At 36.3% G+C, this 15,428-nt stretch overlaps 2 protein-coding genes across 2 annotated transcripts; one reads left to right on the forward strand and one right to left on the reverse strand.

The window, feature by feature from the left end:
* The first annotated feature begins 645 nt into the window (after positions 1-645).
* On the forward strand, positions 646-4,920 carry LOC148802996 (uncharacterized). The gene is made up of 4 exons (XM_088886705.1): positions 646-736; positions 843-1,220; positions 4,551-4,625; positions 4,734-4,920. Exons 2-4 carry the CDS (start codon positions 849-851, stop codon positions 4,830-4,832), a joined length of 546 nt encoding a protein of 181 aa, XP_088742831.1. The 5' UTR covers positions 646-736; positions 843-848; the 3' UTR covers positions 4,833-4,920.
* An 8,525-nt stretch (positions 4,921-13,445) lies between these two features.
* Positions 13,446-13,931, reverse strand: LOC104605868 (uncharacterized). Its single transcript, XM_010270805.1, has one exon. It carries the CDS (start codon positions 13,929-13,931, stop codon positions 13,446-13,448), a length of 486 nt encoding a protein of 161 aa, XP_010269107.1.
* Between the last annotated feature and the right edge of the window lie 1,497 nt (positions 13,932-15,428).

A 15,428-nucleotide genomic window follows, 5' to 3' on the forward strand; every position in this document is an offset into this window, starting at 1 on the left:
TCTTACATTGGTGTGTTGGTGAGGGATTGTTTTGAGGTCCCAGCCTATATCACCGATTGGAGGATGTCACCCCATGATGTGAGGGATAGAGTTCACAATGCAATTTGGGTAAGTGACATTGTGTTTGAAGTAAATTATCGCCACATGCTAATTGCTAATATTTGACATTATTTGTAGGAGAAGTTCATAATAGAAAATGACTTGTCTGAGGAAGACCTTCTCCGTTTGGCTGGGAAGTAGCTCCGTGGTTTTCGAAATCATATAAAGAAGTCCTACTACGAGAAATATGCAACAGATCGTGAGAGGGCAATAACAGAGGCGATTCGATGGAAAAGAAAGTTGATCGTAATGATTTGCTTTGTTTGTTTGCACATTGATACTCCAAAGAGCAAGGTACAAGTTAAAAGTAATTTAGTAATTTCTTTTTATACATGGTAAATTCATAGTAGATTAATATCACTAAATTGTCAATGTTGTAGCAAAAGTGTCAAACAATGGCCAAGGTGAACAAGGTGAATCACCACTTAGGCCGAACTTCTTATGCAGCTCTTCTCCATCAAATAGTGGGATGACTAACATATTTATATTTTTTGATTTCTTTGTTAATTTGTATGACACAAATTAGTTGGTTTGTTTTAGAAGGAGGAGAGCAGACAAAACAACGGCCCCCCTAGCGCAAGAGGACCTATTCAAAAGGGCCCATACAAACTCGCAGGGGGAGTTTTATGATCTTGAGGTGAGGGAACTTTCTGTAATTATTTTTTTATATTTATTCATTCAATAATTTTAGTATGGTTTTACTTTGGACCATTTTATGTAATGACATTTTTTAATTATTCTAGGCCAAAATGACAACATGTGTGGCAAAGCAAGCAAAAGTTGGCACACAGGTTGAGGCCATCGGTCCCCATGATGAAGTGGTAGTAGTTTTGGGAGATGAGCATCCATCACGGGTGCGCTGTTTGGGCTTTGGGCTGACCCCAAAGCATGCTTTTGGTACTGCAAGGTCTGGAAGCACCTCTCAAAGTACAACTACCACCACATACACGACACAATTAGAGCAAGAGAACCAACAACTTCAGGAAAAGGTAGACAATCTTCAATCGAACGTGGTGAATCCAAATTCACATGTGTTTCATTTGCAATCATTCATTGAGCAGATGGCACAACAATATGGCATGCCTATGCCTAATCCATTCCCCACACTCAACACAGTTCAGGTATGGCTATCACAAATCCCATTGTTTATTGATAGCTATCACAAGTCTTGTGGTTCAGTTTTAGATAAACCACAACTTGGAATATTTTCAGCATTTCATTTCTAGCACCTATTACAACAATTATCCAAAGGCCCCTTAGGCCTTAGCATTGTGCTCACAATAGTTGAGGATAGGGCTGCTACGACTCTTGTCCTTTTCTATAACCATGCTTCATATTATCACCTATGAACTTGGTTAAATTCAACCTCTAACACACTTTTGCAACTTATGGGTGTTAGTGAATGAGAAAGGAGACATGGCTACCATAGGGGCCCCTACTGCATTTGTAGTAGGTGATTGTTGACTTTAAACTAACCGAGATGGGGCATATTGGATTAATTAGAAGCAACCTTCTAAAAAGGAAGCCAAAAAATGAACTCTCCAAAAGAAAAAGGTCCTTGGGGAAATCTATAAATAGGAGGATCTCAAAAAGAGGGAGTCCCTAACAAAATTCACACACTATCCTCGTGAGTCCCCTAAGAGTTCCCTCCCAAGAGTCCTCTCTTCCCACTTCAATTTTCTCATATCTCATATTTAAGATCCCCCTTCTCTGCTACCTCTGACCACCCATCTTGCAAGCTATTTGGTTATCCTTCCTATAGCGACCTTCTCAGTGCCAATCCCACCCTCCTACAGATTGCATTCCTTTCTCCCAGCAAAATATCCCTAATTCCTTTCCCTTCAAAGTATCAAGTAAGAAAATATTGACGGAACATTAGAAAATGATATGCAATGTAGAAAAGATAGGTAAAATATAGATTCACAAGAAAAGCACAGAAACCACTGAAACACAGAAGAACTAGACTCACAAATATCTGGGTGCCCTCCATTGATTCCTTCTCTTCTCTTCTCTTCCTTCTTCCATCCTCTCCTTGACTTACTTTCTTATCCTTCCAACCTTATGAAGGCCATTCATAACTGGAAAAGTAGTCAAACAAGCGAACAGAATTAATTATATTTTGTAAAGTAGTCAAACAAGGCCATTTTTAATGCATTTATGATCTTCTGGCTCTGGCTGAAATGTTTTTATTTCAGAATTTTCATTTTGTTTTTTAACTCTTAACTCCATGAGTCCATCTTAATTTGCGTCACTAGCTAGCTATCAAGAGATTAATTGAAGCATTATATATACTAATTCAAGGGCTTACTTGTGGTTTCAAATGCTTAACCATAAGTTTGCCTGGTTTTAGTCCGGCCTAAGTCTAGCTAGATGGTTGTTAATAGCTCTCCTTGTCTCTACCTTATGCATATTAGTTCTGTTTGTAGCCGATTTCCATCTGGGTAGAAAATGATCATACAGTGCTATATATCAGAATATGACAGAATTTTAAACCGTTTTGATGAACCATCCAGTTTGACCTCTAAACTTGCTTAATTAAATAAAAAAAAGTGTAAAAGGAAAAAAACAAGAAATAAATTATTAATATTGGTTTTACCTATCTATCTATCTATCTATATATTATAGGTAATAACACTCCTAGTACATGTGCTTGGGTAACATTTACTAAATCAACCTTTCTAAGAACCAAGGGGTATATGAATTTACAATTTGGTTAACAACACTCCTCTGAATTTACAATTAACTAGACTACTTGGTTGGACAGGAATGTCTCTTCCCCAACCAGAAATCAAAATGTTCCATTGGTTTCTTTGTATGGGAAAAGTTCCTATTAGACGTAAATTTGGAATCTAATGGAAATTTGTTCTTCCTCCATTTGGTTCAATCACATTTTCAGAGAAGCTAACAAGCTGATGGATGTACAAGCAATTGGCCTTTATTCTGGTTTTTTTTATTTCTATGGTTGAAAGATGCAAACTTGAAAGATATGAAAACAATGATATGAAAGGTTGGGCTTAATCTATAACTAAATTATTGGGTCTCATTTGGAAGCTAACTTTATTTTGGGGAAATCTTAATCAATTGCAGAGTTATCATTAGTTATAATTGGTGTGAGGAATTATGACTAGTTCCCAAAGCCTTCTACGCAAACATCACGTTTAGCTAATCTGAATTATGCAATTCCAGGGTGCAGCAAGGTGTCGGGAGTTGAAGTCTACAATAAAGCAATAGTAGCTTTAGCCATCTCTTGGCTTTTGGTGTTGAAGTGTTTCATGGGATGTGCCAAAGGGCATTGTATTTTTTTTTTTTGGGGATTTCTTCTTTTACTTTGTCTGTTCATCACCTGGTTTGTCCGCGCACAATCATTTGTTGTATTTGGACTAATATGTGTAGGGAATCATCGATCATGGGAATTACTTCAAAACCGTATCTAAGGGAGATTTATATGGTTATGGAACCTAGGGAAGTGTACATGAGAGACATAACTAAGAAGGGTTTCACATGGTTTTGCTCCCAACTTCATTATTATGGTTGTAGTTAGGTTTGGTTTGGTTGTTTCACTTTCACATGAATTTGTGGGTAAGTAACATAGGGGCCCCTATTGCATTGTAGTACAAAGCAGACCTAACCTTTGGTTTTAGGACAACTAGCTCTGACATTTTGTTTGAGTCAGAGGCCCACTAAAGAATTATTGATAGAGTGGTCACTAGACAAAGACAAGCCATTTATTGGCCAAAGTTGGTGCCGGTTTAAACTAGTGGGTAGAGCTGCATAGGCACAAATCTACACCCATGGTGTAAATTCAGCTTAGATTGGGTTGGGCCTCAATGACAGTATAGAGTGCTTGTTTAATCATGGGTTCCCAAGAATTGTTCTGAATCTTGGATCAACCTTGCACAACTTGCTTCTCTAAGATTATTTCTATCATTGTTTTAAAAACTGACCCAGAAAACCGGACTTGGAGAGATCAACACTGAGATCACATTTGCTGAGATCATGGTTGTAGCACTCCCTTGCCAGCTAGTTTGTTGGTAAAGACTCTAGCTACTTGTAGCAGAGGTTCAGAGCTTGAATCTGTATTATTTGTTTAAGTCATATACTAGCATTTGATCCCCTTCGCTCAGTAGTGGAGGTAAATGTGATCCTTTTCAATTAAGTCTTAGCAATTATATTAACTTGGCTTAAGTGGAAGTAAATGGTAATTTCAAGTTAGGTTTATTTGGTATTTGATCATTTTCAATTTGTTGTGTCACTAGAAGAAACTTGAGCTGCACTTTATAATTTGGTTAAATATTATGATGCAAAAATCAAAATAGCCAAGAAAAAGTATTTCTTCATATTCAGTGGCTTTGTATATATCAGCTGTATCGAATATTATGTTTATGATAATTAATCCATTTCTCTTATTCAATTTTGATAAAAATACTTGAATACACTATTTTTTTGTGTAGAGCCATGGATCAGAAAACACTCCTGTTCCACTTAGAGATTTTGATTCCCATCATGCAGGTCCATCATCAAACCCAGTAAGATAAGCCAAATTTAATTTTATTTTTATATCAACTAAGAAAAATTATGTTTATACTTTTATATCTTTTAGTGAAAATATAATATAATTGTTTTGTCTTTTGTAGGACATTGAACAAGTACTTGGCACAGGGTCCTCTCGTACATATGTAACAAGTAGGGAGGAGAATGTGAATGCAAAGGGAAAATCCCTTCATTTTGGATGATATGTTATCTTGTTTTTTTTTATATTTTTGTTTAAACATGAATGTTTAATTGTAAGTATTAAAGTTTTTTATAATATTTTAATATATGTTTATATTATCAATTAGAAGGTTATATGGATAAATGTAATTAATCAAGTGTAAAGCAGGTGATGTAAATTCATTTTGATAGCTACAAAATGGGAAAAATAGAAAAAAAAATAGTCAACTTTTAGCGATGTTTGTAAACGTCACCAATGGTAGAGGAGAAAAAATTTTGCCAACGTTTACAAACATCACCAAAAGCTGACAGATTTTTCCCCTTATCCACCTTTGACGACGTTTGTAAACGTCACCAAAAAGTGCCACTATCTGGTGACGTTTACAAACATCGTCAAAAGTTGGTGCGTAAACGTTGCCATAAGTGTGCCCAAGGGGAACTAGAGCAATTTCAGTGACATTTGCAAACGTCACTAAAAAGTCCCATACACGTCGCCGAAAGTTTTCCAGACTTTTGTAGATGTGACGTTAGCGTAAACGTCACCAAAAGCCTTTTGCGACGTTTGTAGCAGTTTTGGTGACGTTTGTCTAGCATCGCCAAAATCCTTCTTTTTTGTTGTGAGTGTGCTTGTTATCCATTTTTATATCTATACAATTGGCACAAGATGGAGTATTGGTCCATCTTATGCATATTTTTGGGTTACAATTGCTATTGTTGTTATGATATTAAGATAAACTAAATACATTTATAGGCATATCATATTAGATGAACAATCATTTCCAAGTCTTTTTTCCCTTCTCCCTCAACCATGTCTTTTCCATCAAAGAGTGTTCATCTTCTACTTATATTGATGCAACCTACCCCCCAACTAATCCTACTTCAACACTTGACTTATTTGTAATTCAGTAGCCTCTTTAATAACCTTCATCACATAGCCCAACAAATATTTCTTTTACTAGGAAGTGTGCACATGCTTTACACGTGGTAATTCTATATGATGATAATGATAATAATAATTGTATCCAAATTTGATTACATAAACACCTCATCCAAATATTTGATAATCGGATCGAGTTGTGAAGTTTCAAGTATCATTGATAGGCATACTTGCTTGACTAGATTTTTTTTTTTTGTAATATTTAATCTTTTTGGTGTATCTTTTTTTGTTCATTTATCAAAAAATGTAAAATATAAATAAAGGGGATTGAATGGGGGTAGTGAAAAGTAGTAGTTCAATTTACAGTTTAAACCTCATAATTAAATAAGGATTAAATTCAAATATGAGTATTTTAGTCAAAAGAAAGTTCTATAATCCTATTCATATTTTTAATAGTAGTGTAAATATAGAATTATAGATGTGTTAAATTTTTTTGTATTTTTGTGTGTAAAAATAATTCTAATATGTCATGCATACTTTTTGCTTAATATGATAAATATATGATATTATACATGTGCCTAAATATTTTCTTTTTGCAAAATTTATGTATTTTTTCATTTTTTTAATTTTAATATTTTATTCTTTTATTATTTATTTATGACATTAAAGGTTAACATGTTTGACCCAATTTTTGAATAATTGATCTTCACCAAACAGTAAAGTAATTTTATTTTTGGTCAGTTCTAAATACGTACTTCATTTTCATTACCAATAAAAATAGTTCTTGTTTATTACACTTATTTTTTAATTTAATTAATAAAAATATCATAAATGTGTCTTAATTTTTCTACATTTTTTGTAACTTTCTATATTTATTTCTATTTTAAAAATTTTACTACATAACTATGACTCCATAGGTTGATCAATTTGTCTGATGGTTGAATTGCTTATCCACCACTTGGATTAAAAATGTTTTTTTTTAGTCAGTTTTAAAATATATGGGTTTATATTGTTAAAAATATTGACACGGATTTAATTTAATAAGAGAATGTGGGAGTTAATAATTTAAGTATAAGACTTAATGAGTGGGGATTAAATGGGGTGGAAAGTAATAATTGAAGTTGCATTTTCAACCTTACCATTAGAGATGGACTAAATACACAATTATGGGCATTTTAGTAACCACTAAAATTGGGATTAAAGTTGTAATAAAATGGATTTTATACCCTTTATCAAAACAAAGAAGTAGAGGGTAATTTTAGTCCAAAAAAGTTTCACATTGCATTCACACTTTTATATATAGTATAGATTGGTTCAACTCACAGTCCTAACATAATTGCCTCCTCCCTCCCTTTAGTTTGGCAAATCATCAAAATTAGTACATGAGTTACTAGATGATACACCCGTTATTACTGACCCATCAACTCGTACTCACTCCATGGTTACATGATCTATGACCTTTAGTCATCACTTAACTGCCTCTATAATTACACGCCATTCTTTGCCATATTATTTCATGTCTGAAGTGGCAGCCATAGAGATTGAACCCACTTTATACAATCAAGCTAGTGTGACGCCATATCTACGGAGTTTCATGCATTGTTGGCAAATGAGACATGGGAGCGTGTTCCGTATGATGCTTCTATGAACTTGGTGGGATCAAAATGGATCTACAAAATTAAAAGAAAACTATATGGGATCTACAAAATTACAAGGCCCATTTGGTGACCCAAGGCTTCACCCAAATTCTAGGTGTGAACTTCTCTAATACCTTTAGTTTGGTAGTTAAGGCTACAACATTCTAGATGGTTGTATCTCTTGTTGCTTCTTGGGGATGGAATGTGTGTCAACTAAACTTTGAGAATGCTTTTCTAAATGGGATTATTGTTGAGAACATTTTTATGTGCCAACCAAGAGGCTTTGAGGACTCATATCAGCCAACTTGTATTTATAAACTAGTTAAAGCACTATATGAACTTTGTTAGGCCCTACAATCACGGTTCTCTTGCCTCATCTCTAAACTCTTTGGTCTTGACATTTGTGCCTCACAATGTGATTCCTCTCTCTCCATCTATTCTCAAGGCTTGACTTGTATTTCTTTAGTAGTTTAGTGGATGATGTATTATTCATTTGGCTCATCTGATTCCTTGGTTCGATCCCCGGTGCGTGCTCTCTTTTAGGTATTTGAGTTGAAAGACCTTGGTTCCTCTACACTACTTCTTGGGCCTTGAGGCCCATCATGATGATAGTGGTCTTTATCTCAACTAGTGGTACTACATTCTTAATAGTATTCATCAAGTTGGTCTTGAAGGCGTTAAACCTTTGTTTATACCCATGGATTATTCTACCAATTTGTCTAAGTTGTATGGTTCACCACCAACTGACCCTTCTTAGTAATGAAGTATAGTTGGGGCTTTGTAGTACATTTCCATCACTCAGCCAGATATCAGCTTTTTCGTGAATAAGGTATATTAGTTCTTGCATGCTCCCTCGGATGAGTATTGGATGGCTATTAAAAGAATTTTAAGATATTCAAAGCAAACTCTAAACTATTCATTGTTCTTTTCTTCTAAGTCTACTATGTGCCTCGTTGCCTACTTGGGTGCCTATTAGGTAAGCTACCTGGATGATTGCTGCTTCACTGGTGGATTTTGTGTCTTTCTTGGTTCTCATCTCATATGTTGGAGTGCCAAGAAACAACCAACCATTGCTTGTTCTAATACTAAGGTTGAGTTTTGGTCCCTTGCTAATACTATCATAAAGATATTATGGATTCAATCACTTTTGAAAAACCAAGGTCTCTCTTTCAATGTGACAATTTTTCATCTCTAATGTCAACATTGTCCCTGATTTTACACACCCTCTATTGATTGGTTGGCCGATGTTTTTGCAAAGCCCTTGGCTTCTCCTCGATTTTCTTCCATTATCATCAAGCTACATGTACTTCCTTTGCCCATTCACTTAAAGGGGCATATTGAGGATAAGGGTGATCATAAGGAAAGGATAGAGTGGTGCACAACAAACTCTAAAAGGATCTGATGTATTTTCTATTTTTCTCATTGTAATCTTTATACGGGTCTTTGATTTACTTGTACTTAAACTCTTCCATTAATGTTTATATATACAAGGTTCTAGGTGGACTTAACCACCAAATCACTTTATTCTTCTTATAGTTGTTTTGTATTCAAACTTTTATTATTGTTTTAATTTCATTTATATAAATACAAGTGCATGTTACATGACATTGGGGCATTGGGGGCCTGAAATCTCTAACTCGATTATTGCGAGCTATTGAGAAGTTTACTGATGAGTGGTGTCATGCGTTGGATGGACGTGAACCAATGGGTGTTTAGAAATGGAAAATTTAGGATTTGGTTGAAGATCTTCAGCAAGTTAATCTTGTTCTATACATTGATGTCATTGTCAAAGTTGGATGGTCAGTAACAACATGAGTTGTATTGGACTGGGAGAAACAATTCCCAAAAGTGGGGTAGTTTCTTTATTTATAATGAGGTGGAAGTGTGCAAAGTGATGGCTATCTACCATGCGTTGGCTGATTTATCTAGTTTAAACAGTTTGGCAATATTCATGTTTTGTCTAACAATACTGATGTTGTTCCTTGTTCTTTGTTCGTAGATAGCATAGATTAATATCTTTTTCACTATCATTCTTCACCTTTTCTTTTTCTTATGTCCCAAGATCTATTAATGTATTAGCTCATAGTTTAGGTATGTATTATAAGGAAAAATTGTGTGCTCATTATTGGGAGTCACACACACTCACACCCCCCCTGATGTATTGGTTTCCATTTCTTAGTGCATAATTATTATTGTTGCAGAAAAAATACAAATGCATGTTAGCATAGATGAGAAGAGTATAAAATTTGGTTCAATTTTACTTTGAGTTTTACTTTATTTGGCTCTAGGTACTTCATATGCATTGCAAACAAACAAAATAAGATAAAATCCTAATAAAAAACCAGAATTTGTACTCAATTCATTTGGATTTCCATATTTTTTCCACTAGTGCAAATAAAATTGCACTACAAACAAAATTACTAGAATTTACACTCATATCATCTTATGATGTGTAAAATACAAGTGAAATTGCTTTGCACATAAATAGTAGGGGTGAGCAAATGGGTAAGTTCTACCTAGAACTGAATGGAACTGACATTGAACTACTCCTGAATCCTTCTTACCTAATCTGTTATATGGTAGGGTTTGGTTCCAAATACTTGGAATAGATTCCCACCCAAGTAAGTGTCAAGGTTTAAGGGTTTACCCTACCTAAATCGACATTGGTTGGATTTTGGGGGAATCAACCTTGGAACTGAACTTGTCTTGAAATAAACCCTAAAATACTTTTGAGGATGTGAAGATTTGAACCCAAACACTCATGGTTACAAAGGCCATGGTCTCACTTGACCATTGAGTTACTTAAGTAATTTGATAATTTCTTTTCATTTTAATATTTGAATGTGTATAATAAGTATTGTAAAAGGTAATATCTACAAAGTTTAAATTATAATGATAAGTTTTGAACCATATAATAATCTACTATGAGAGTAATAAGAGAGAGACAATTGATAATAATGGTCGAATATCTATTATCCTTTCTTTGATGATTTATATAGAGTACAAGAAGTTCTACCTAAAATAGGATAGGTTAGATGCAATCCTTATTAGGATAGGGGTTATCTACAAGAAGGAGAAGTACAATAGGAAAGGTATTTACAAGATAAGATGGAAGAAGAATTTACAGGATGAAGTACGAGTCTTAGCCTCTTAGGTGCATGTGCCATGCACATTAGTATGTTATCGCTTACATCCCCCCTCAAGTGCAGCCGGGGGAGAAACGGTGAGTTTGTAACGAAGAACCTCAAATTGCGGAAGACCGAGAGGCTTGGTAAGGATATCTGTGATTTGATCAGCCAAGGGTATGTACCGAACATCAAGAAGCTTCCCTGCAACTTTTTCTCATATGAAATATCCAACTCGATGTATTTAGAACGAGAATGAAGTGTAGGATTATTAGCAAGAAATTTAGCGTCCATGTTGTCACACCATATCAAAGGAGTGGCAAAGCTAGAGATACCCAATTCTTGGAGGAGCATATGAAGCCATAAAACCTCAGCAACCGCGGAGGCTAAGCTGCGATATTCTGACTCAGTACTAGAGCAAGCCATCGTGGGTTGCTTTTTGGAGCTCCAAGAAATTAAATTAGAGCCAAGAAACACACAATAACCACTTTGTGAGCGACGATCCATGAGACAGCTACCCCAATCAGCACTAGAGTAAGCAACAAGAGAGAATGTACGACATGGTCGAAGAAGTAAACCATACATGGTCGTCCCTTTGAGGTATCGAAGAATCCTCTTTGCAACAGCCCAATGAACGATAGTAGGGGTTTGCATGAACTGGCAAAACTTATTCACATCAAAGGTGATTTCTGGACGTGTAATAGTTATGTATCGGAGAGCACCAATAATACTGCAAAAGAAGGTTGGATCAGCGAGAGGTTCCCCTTCCGATTTGGTGAGCCGAGTGGAGGCAGACATGGGAGTAGAGAGGGGTTTGGCGTCGTGAAGCTGTGCTCGATTCAGAAGATCATCAATATACTTATGCTGAGAGAGATGAAAACCAGTGGACGATCTGTGAAGTTCAACACCAAGAAAATAATGTGCAGAGCCCAAATCTTGAAGAGAAAACTGAGAGGCAAGATGCTGAATGAGAGTGTTAGTGGCAGATGAGGAAGATCTTGTAATGATAATGTCATCAACATAAACAAGAACTAAAATAATATCATATCCAGAACGAGAAATAAATAGAGAGGCATCTGCTCGAGATTCGAGAAACCCTAGAGAAAGAAGAAAATCACGCAGTCGTGTAAACCATGCACGAGGTGCCTGTTTCAAACCATAGAGAGATCAATGGAGGCGGCAAACAATTATTGGGAATCTGGGATCAACAAACCCAACTGGTTGCTTCATATATATTTCCTCTGAAATGTGGCCATGTAAGAAGGCATTGCTAACATCCCAGTTAAAGAAAACCACAAGAGATAATATTATGTGAATCGTAGCCGGTTTGACCACAGGGTTGAATGTCTCATCATAATCAAGACCAGCTTCCTAAGAATAGCCCTTGGCAACAAGGCGGGCTTTGAAATGTTCAACCGAACCCTTAGGCTTATGCTTGATTTTAAAAACCCATTTGTTGCCAATAATATTTTTATCAGGGGGTGCCGGGACAAGAGTCCAAGTGTTATTTTGAGTTAAAGCCCTATATTCATCAGTTATAGCAAGGACCCAACGAGGATCCTTGTGAGCTTGGTAATGACAAGGAAGAAGTAGGCATCCTGAGGTGTAGGGCAGAATCAGTAGATACCGCAGTTGAAGGGAGCACAACATCCTGAGGTGTAGATGAAGAAGATGAAACCTCACCTGGAAATGTAGTGTCAGAAGCAACAACAAGGGGAGGAGCCCCAACTGGAGGTGGTGAAGTCGATGATGGAGAAGATGTAGCAGCAGTCGCAGTAAGGAAGGGAAAGGAATCCTCATTAAAAATGACATTCCGAGAGATAAAAATCCATCCCATAGATTGATACAGGCAAACATATCCTTTGTGAGAATTAGAGTACCCAAGAAATACACATGAAAGAGAGTGAGGCTGTAACTTGTGCTTATTATACGGTCGAACATGTGGAAAGCACTCACATCCAAAGGCACAGAGTTTGAGGTAGTCCAGAGGATGACCAAATAATTTCTCAAAGGGAGAACATGATCCAAGAACTGAAGTAGGAGGTCGATTAATAAGATAGATTGTAGTGGAGAAGGACTCAAACCAATATTTTTGAGGAATCCTGGCATGAGTCAGAAGAGCAAGACCAGTTTCAACAATATCGAGATGTTTGCGCTCAGCTCGCCCATTCTTTGCCTGTGTGTGGACATGATATACGATGAGAGACACCCACATGATGAAAATAGTTCTCAAAGCTCTTAAATTCAGAGCCACCTTCACTTTGAAAATATTTAATTTTAGTGTCAAACAACAATTCAACATTGACTTTGAATTTTAAGAACACATTAAATGCCTCAGTTTTGCAAGTAAGAGGAAAAATCCAACTGTAATGACTAAAATCGTCAACAAACATAATATAGTAACGATATCCAGAAGCAGATGGCATGATTTCTGGAAAAGGGAAGTACATGACTTTTGGCCATAGAGCAAGTTGAACAAAAAGTTAAATCACTACTAGGTACTATTGGTAAGTGCTGAGAAGAAATAAGTTGTTGAGTCACTCTAAGAGAAAGGTGACCCAATCGATGGTGCCAGATTGTAGAACTGGCACGAGTACCTACAAATGCAGAAGGGGACGAAGCTGATATCTTGAGTGGGAGACGAAGTTGATACAAACCATCCCTATTTGGCCCTTGAAGAAGTATCATCCTGGTGCATCGATCCTTCACAAAAAATTCATGAGGGTGAAATTCAAAGTAGACATCATTATCAGCGAAAAACCGAGCCACAAATAATAGATTGAAGGAAATCCGGGGAACATGTAGAATATTATTCATAATCAATGATTAGGAAGATAAAGCATAAATAGTAGAACCAGAATGAGCAATCGGCAAACCTGAACCGTCGCCAATAGATACACGATTAGATCCATCATAATCAGAATGTACTTGCAGTTTATTCAGATCTGAAGTGAGGTGATGTGTCACACTAGAATCAGGGAACCAAACATCTGTATTCTACTTGCCACGTCCTGATATAGCCGTAAACGCTAGGGGTTGTGGTCGTTTAGGGTTCTTTAAACTCTCAATGTGTGCAATAAGTTTCCGATAGTACCTGGCATAATGATTTCGTCCTCCACAAATTTGACAAAGATTATTGCTATATTTTGAGGGCTTAGTAGAACCATTACCCGTTTGTGAGGAATTGAATTTATTATATTTCTTGGAATCCTTCCCCTTAGAGGCAAGGTTCGCAAAAGGAGAACTAGCTTGTGTAGACGCTGTTACTGAATGAAGTAAACGATTTTCATGAGTGAGAAGCATACCTTGCAAGCTAGCAAACGGTAATTCATCTATCCAGGTAATGATTGCTGTAGAGAAGACATCATAGTCTGGACCAAGACCATTGAAGGCATGATGAATTAACTGCGAATTTGTCAGGGGCTCACCAATTGCAGCTAGTTTGTCACCAAGTACCTTGAGTTTTTGCAGATAGTTTGACATGGTGAGATCATTCTTGCGTAGAGCTCTGAGTTCATTTTTGAGACCAACTACGTTGGCTGTTCCTCAAGGAGAATAAAAACTCTCAAGCATTTCCCAAACATCCTTGCTGGTTTTGCTTCCCACGACTTGCACTAATGTTGTTTCTGTTAGAAAAGACAACAACCAGCTAAAAAATATAACGATCTTGTTTAACCCATTGCGTATAGGGTTCAATCAGTGAGCAAGATGGACAAGGGTTTGTCCCATTGACATATCTGAGGAGTTCATGGCTCAAAAGGGCATTCCCAACTTGAAAACGCCAGACAATATTGTTGGAACCATCCAACCGAACCGAAATCAACTAAGGAATGTGATTCCCTCATACTCCGAATGTTATTTGATTTATCGAACTAGTAGACATGCTGGAAGACATGACAAAAATTTGAAGAAGAAACTGCTTGAAAAGAAGAAAATAAAAGGAGTTGTGTATGGCTCTGATACCATATGAGGGTAATAAGAGAGAGACAATTGATAATAATGGTCGAATATCTATTATCCTTTCTTTGATGATTTATATAAAGTACAAGAAGTTCTATCTGAAATAGGATAGGTTAGATGCAATCAAATAAGAGGGAAGAAGAGTTTACATGATAGGTTTATCCTTATCTTATTATCCTTATCTTATTATGATAGGTTTATCCTTTACAAAGATAATCTACAAGTGTATAGGATAGGGGTTATACAAGAAGAAGTATAGTAGGAAAGGTATTTATAGGATAAGAAGGAAGAAGAGTTTACATGATGAAGTAGGAGTCTTGGGTGCATGTACCATGCACCGGATACATGCATGAGCCATGCACATTAGTATGTTATCGCTTACATCTACATATTAAATTACTCAATTTAATTAATAAAGATAATATAAGTCAACCTATATATTATATTTATTGAAAACCAAGTTTTTAAAGAACATATTTCATTTTTTTAAGGAAGAGTGTAAAGAAATAACAAGTTTCACGGGTGGACCTTGGAAACGACCTCATAATTGCTAATTCCATCACTGACCTAGGAACCAACCTTCAGAGGGTAGGTTCTGGTTCTAAAAGCCTAGAACCAAACCCTATAGGGTAGACTCCAGATTCTGCTATGGAACCGAACCAAATCAATCCATGCTCACCCCTAATAAATGGAGCCATAAAGGTGCTTTTTGTCTTTCAAAACATGCACCTTTTGGCAAATAATTATGGGTGGACTAGACTTGTTCATGGGCTAGGTAGCCTGATGGGGTCGACTTATCTTGGCTCATTCTTGGTCTGGCTTGGACAAGATTTTAAGCTTGTGGGCTTGGGCTCGGGCTTGGGCCCACAACACTAGGCTTGACTTTTTATTTTTTTGAGTCGGGCTCAGGCTTCTTAAAGAAGCCCGACCTAAGCCCAAGCCCTAATGTTTAATATAATAAAAATTATAATACATATTTTTTTCTCTATTCCTCTTCTCTTTCTCTTTGATGTCATTTTG

This window comes from Nelumbo nucifera, chromosome 1 (assembly GCF_055504915.1).
Source record: "Nelumbo nucifera cultivar China Antique chromosome 1, China Antique-T2T, whole genome shotgun sequence".
In the NCBI taxonomy this organism is placed as follows: domain Eukaryota; kingdom Viridiplantae; phylum Streptophyta; class Magnoliopsida; order Proteales; family Nelumbonaceae; genus Nelumbo; species Nelumbo nucifera.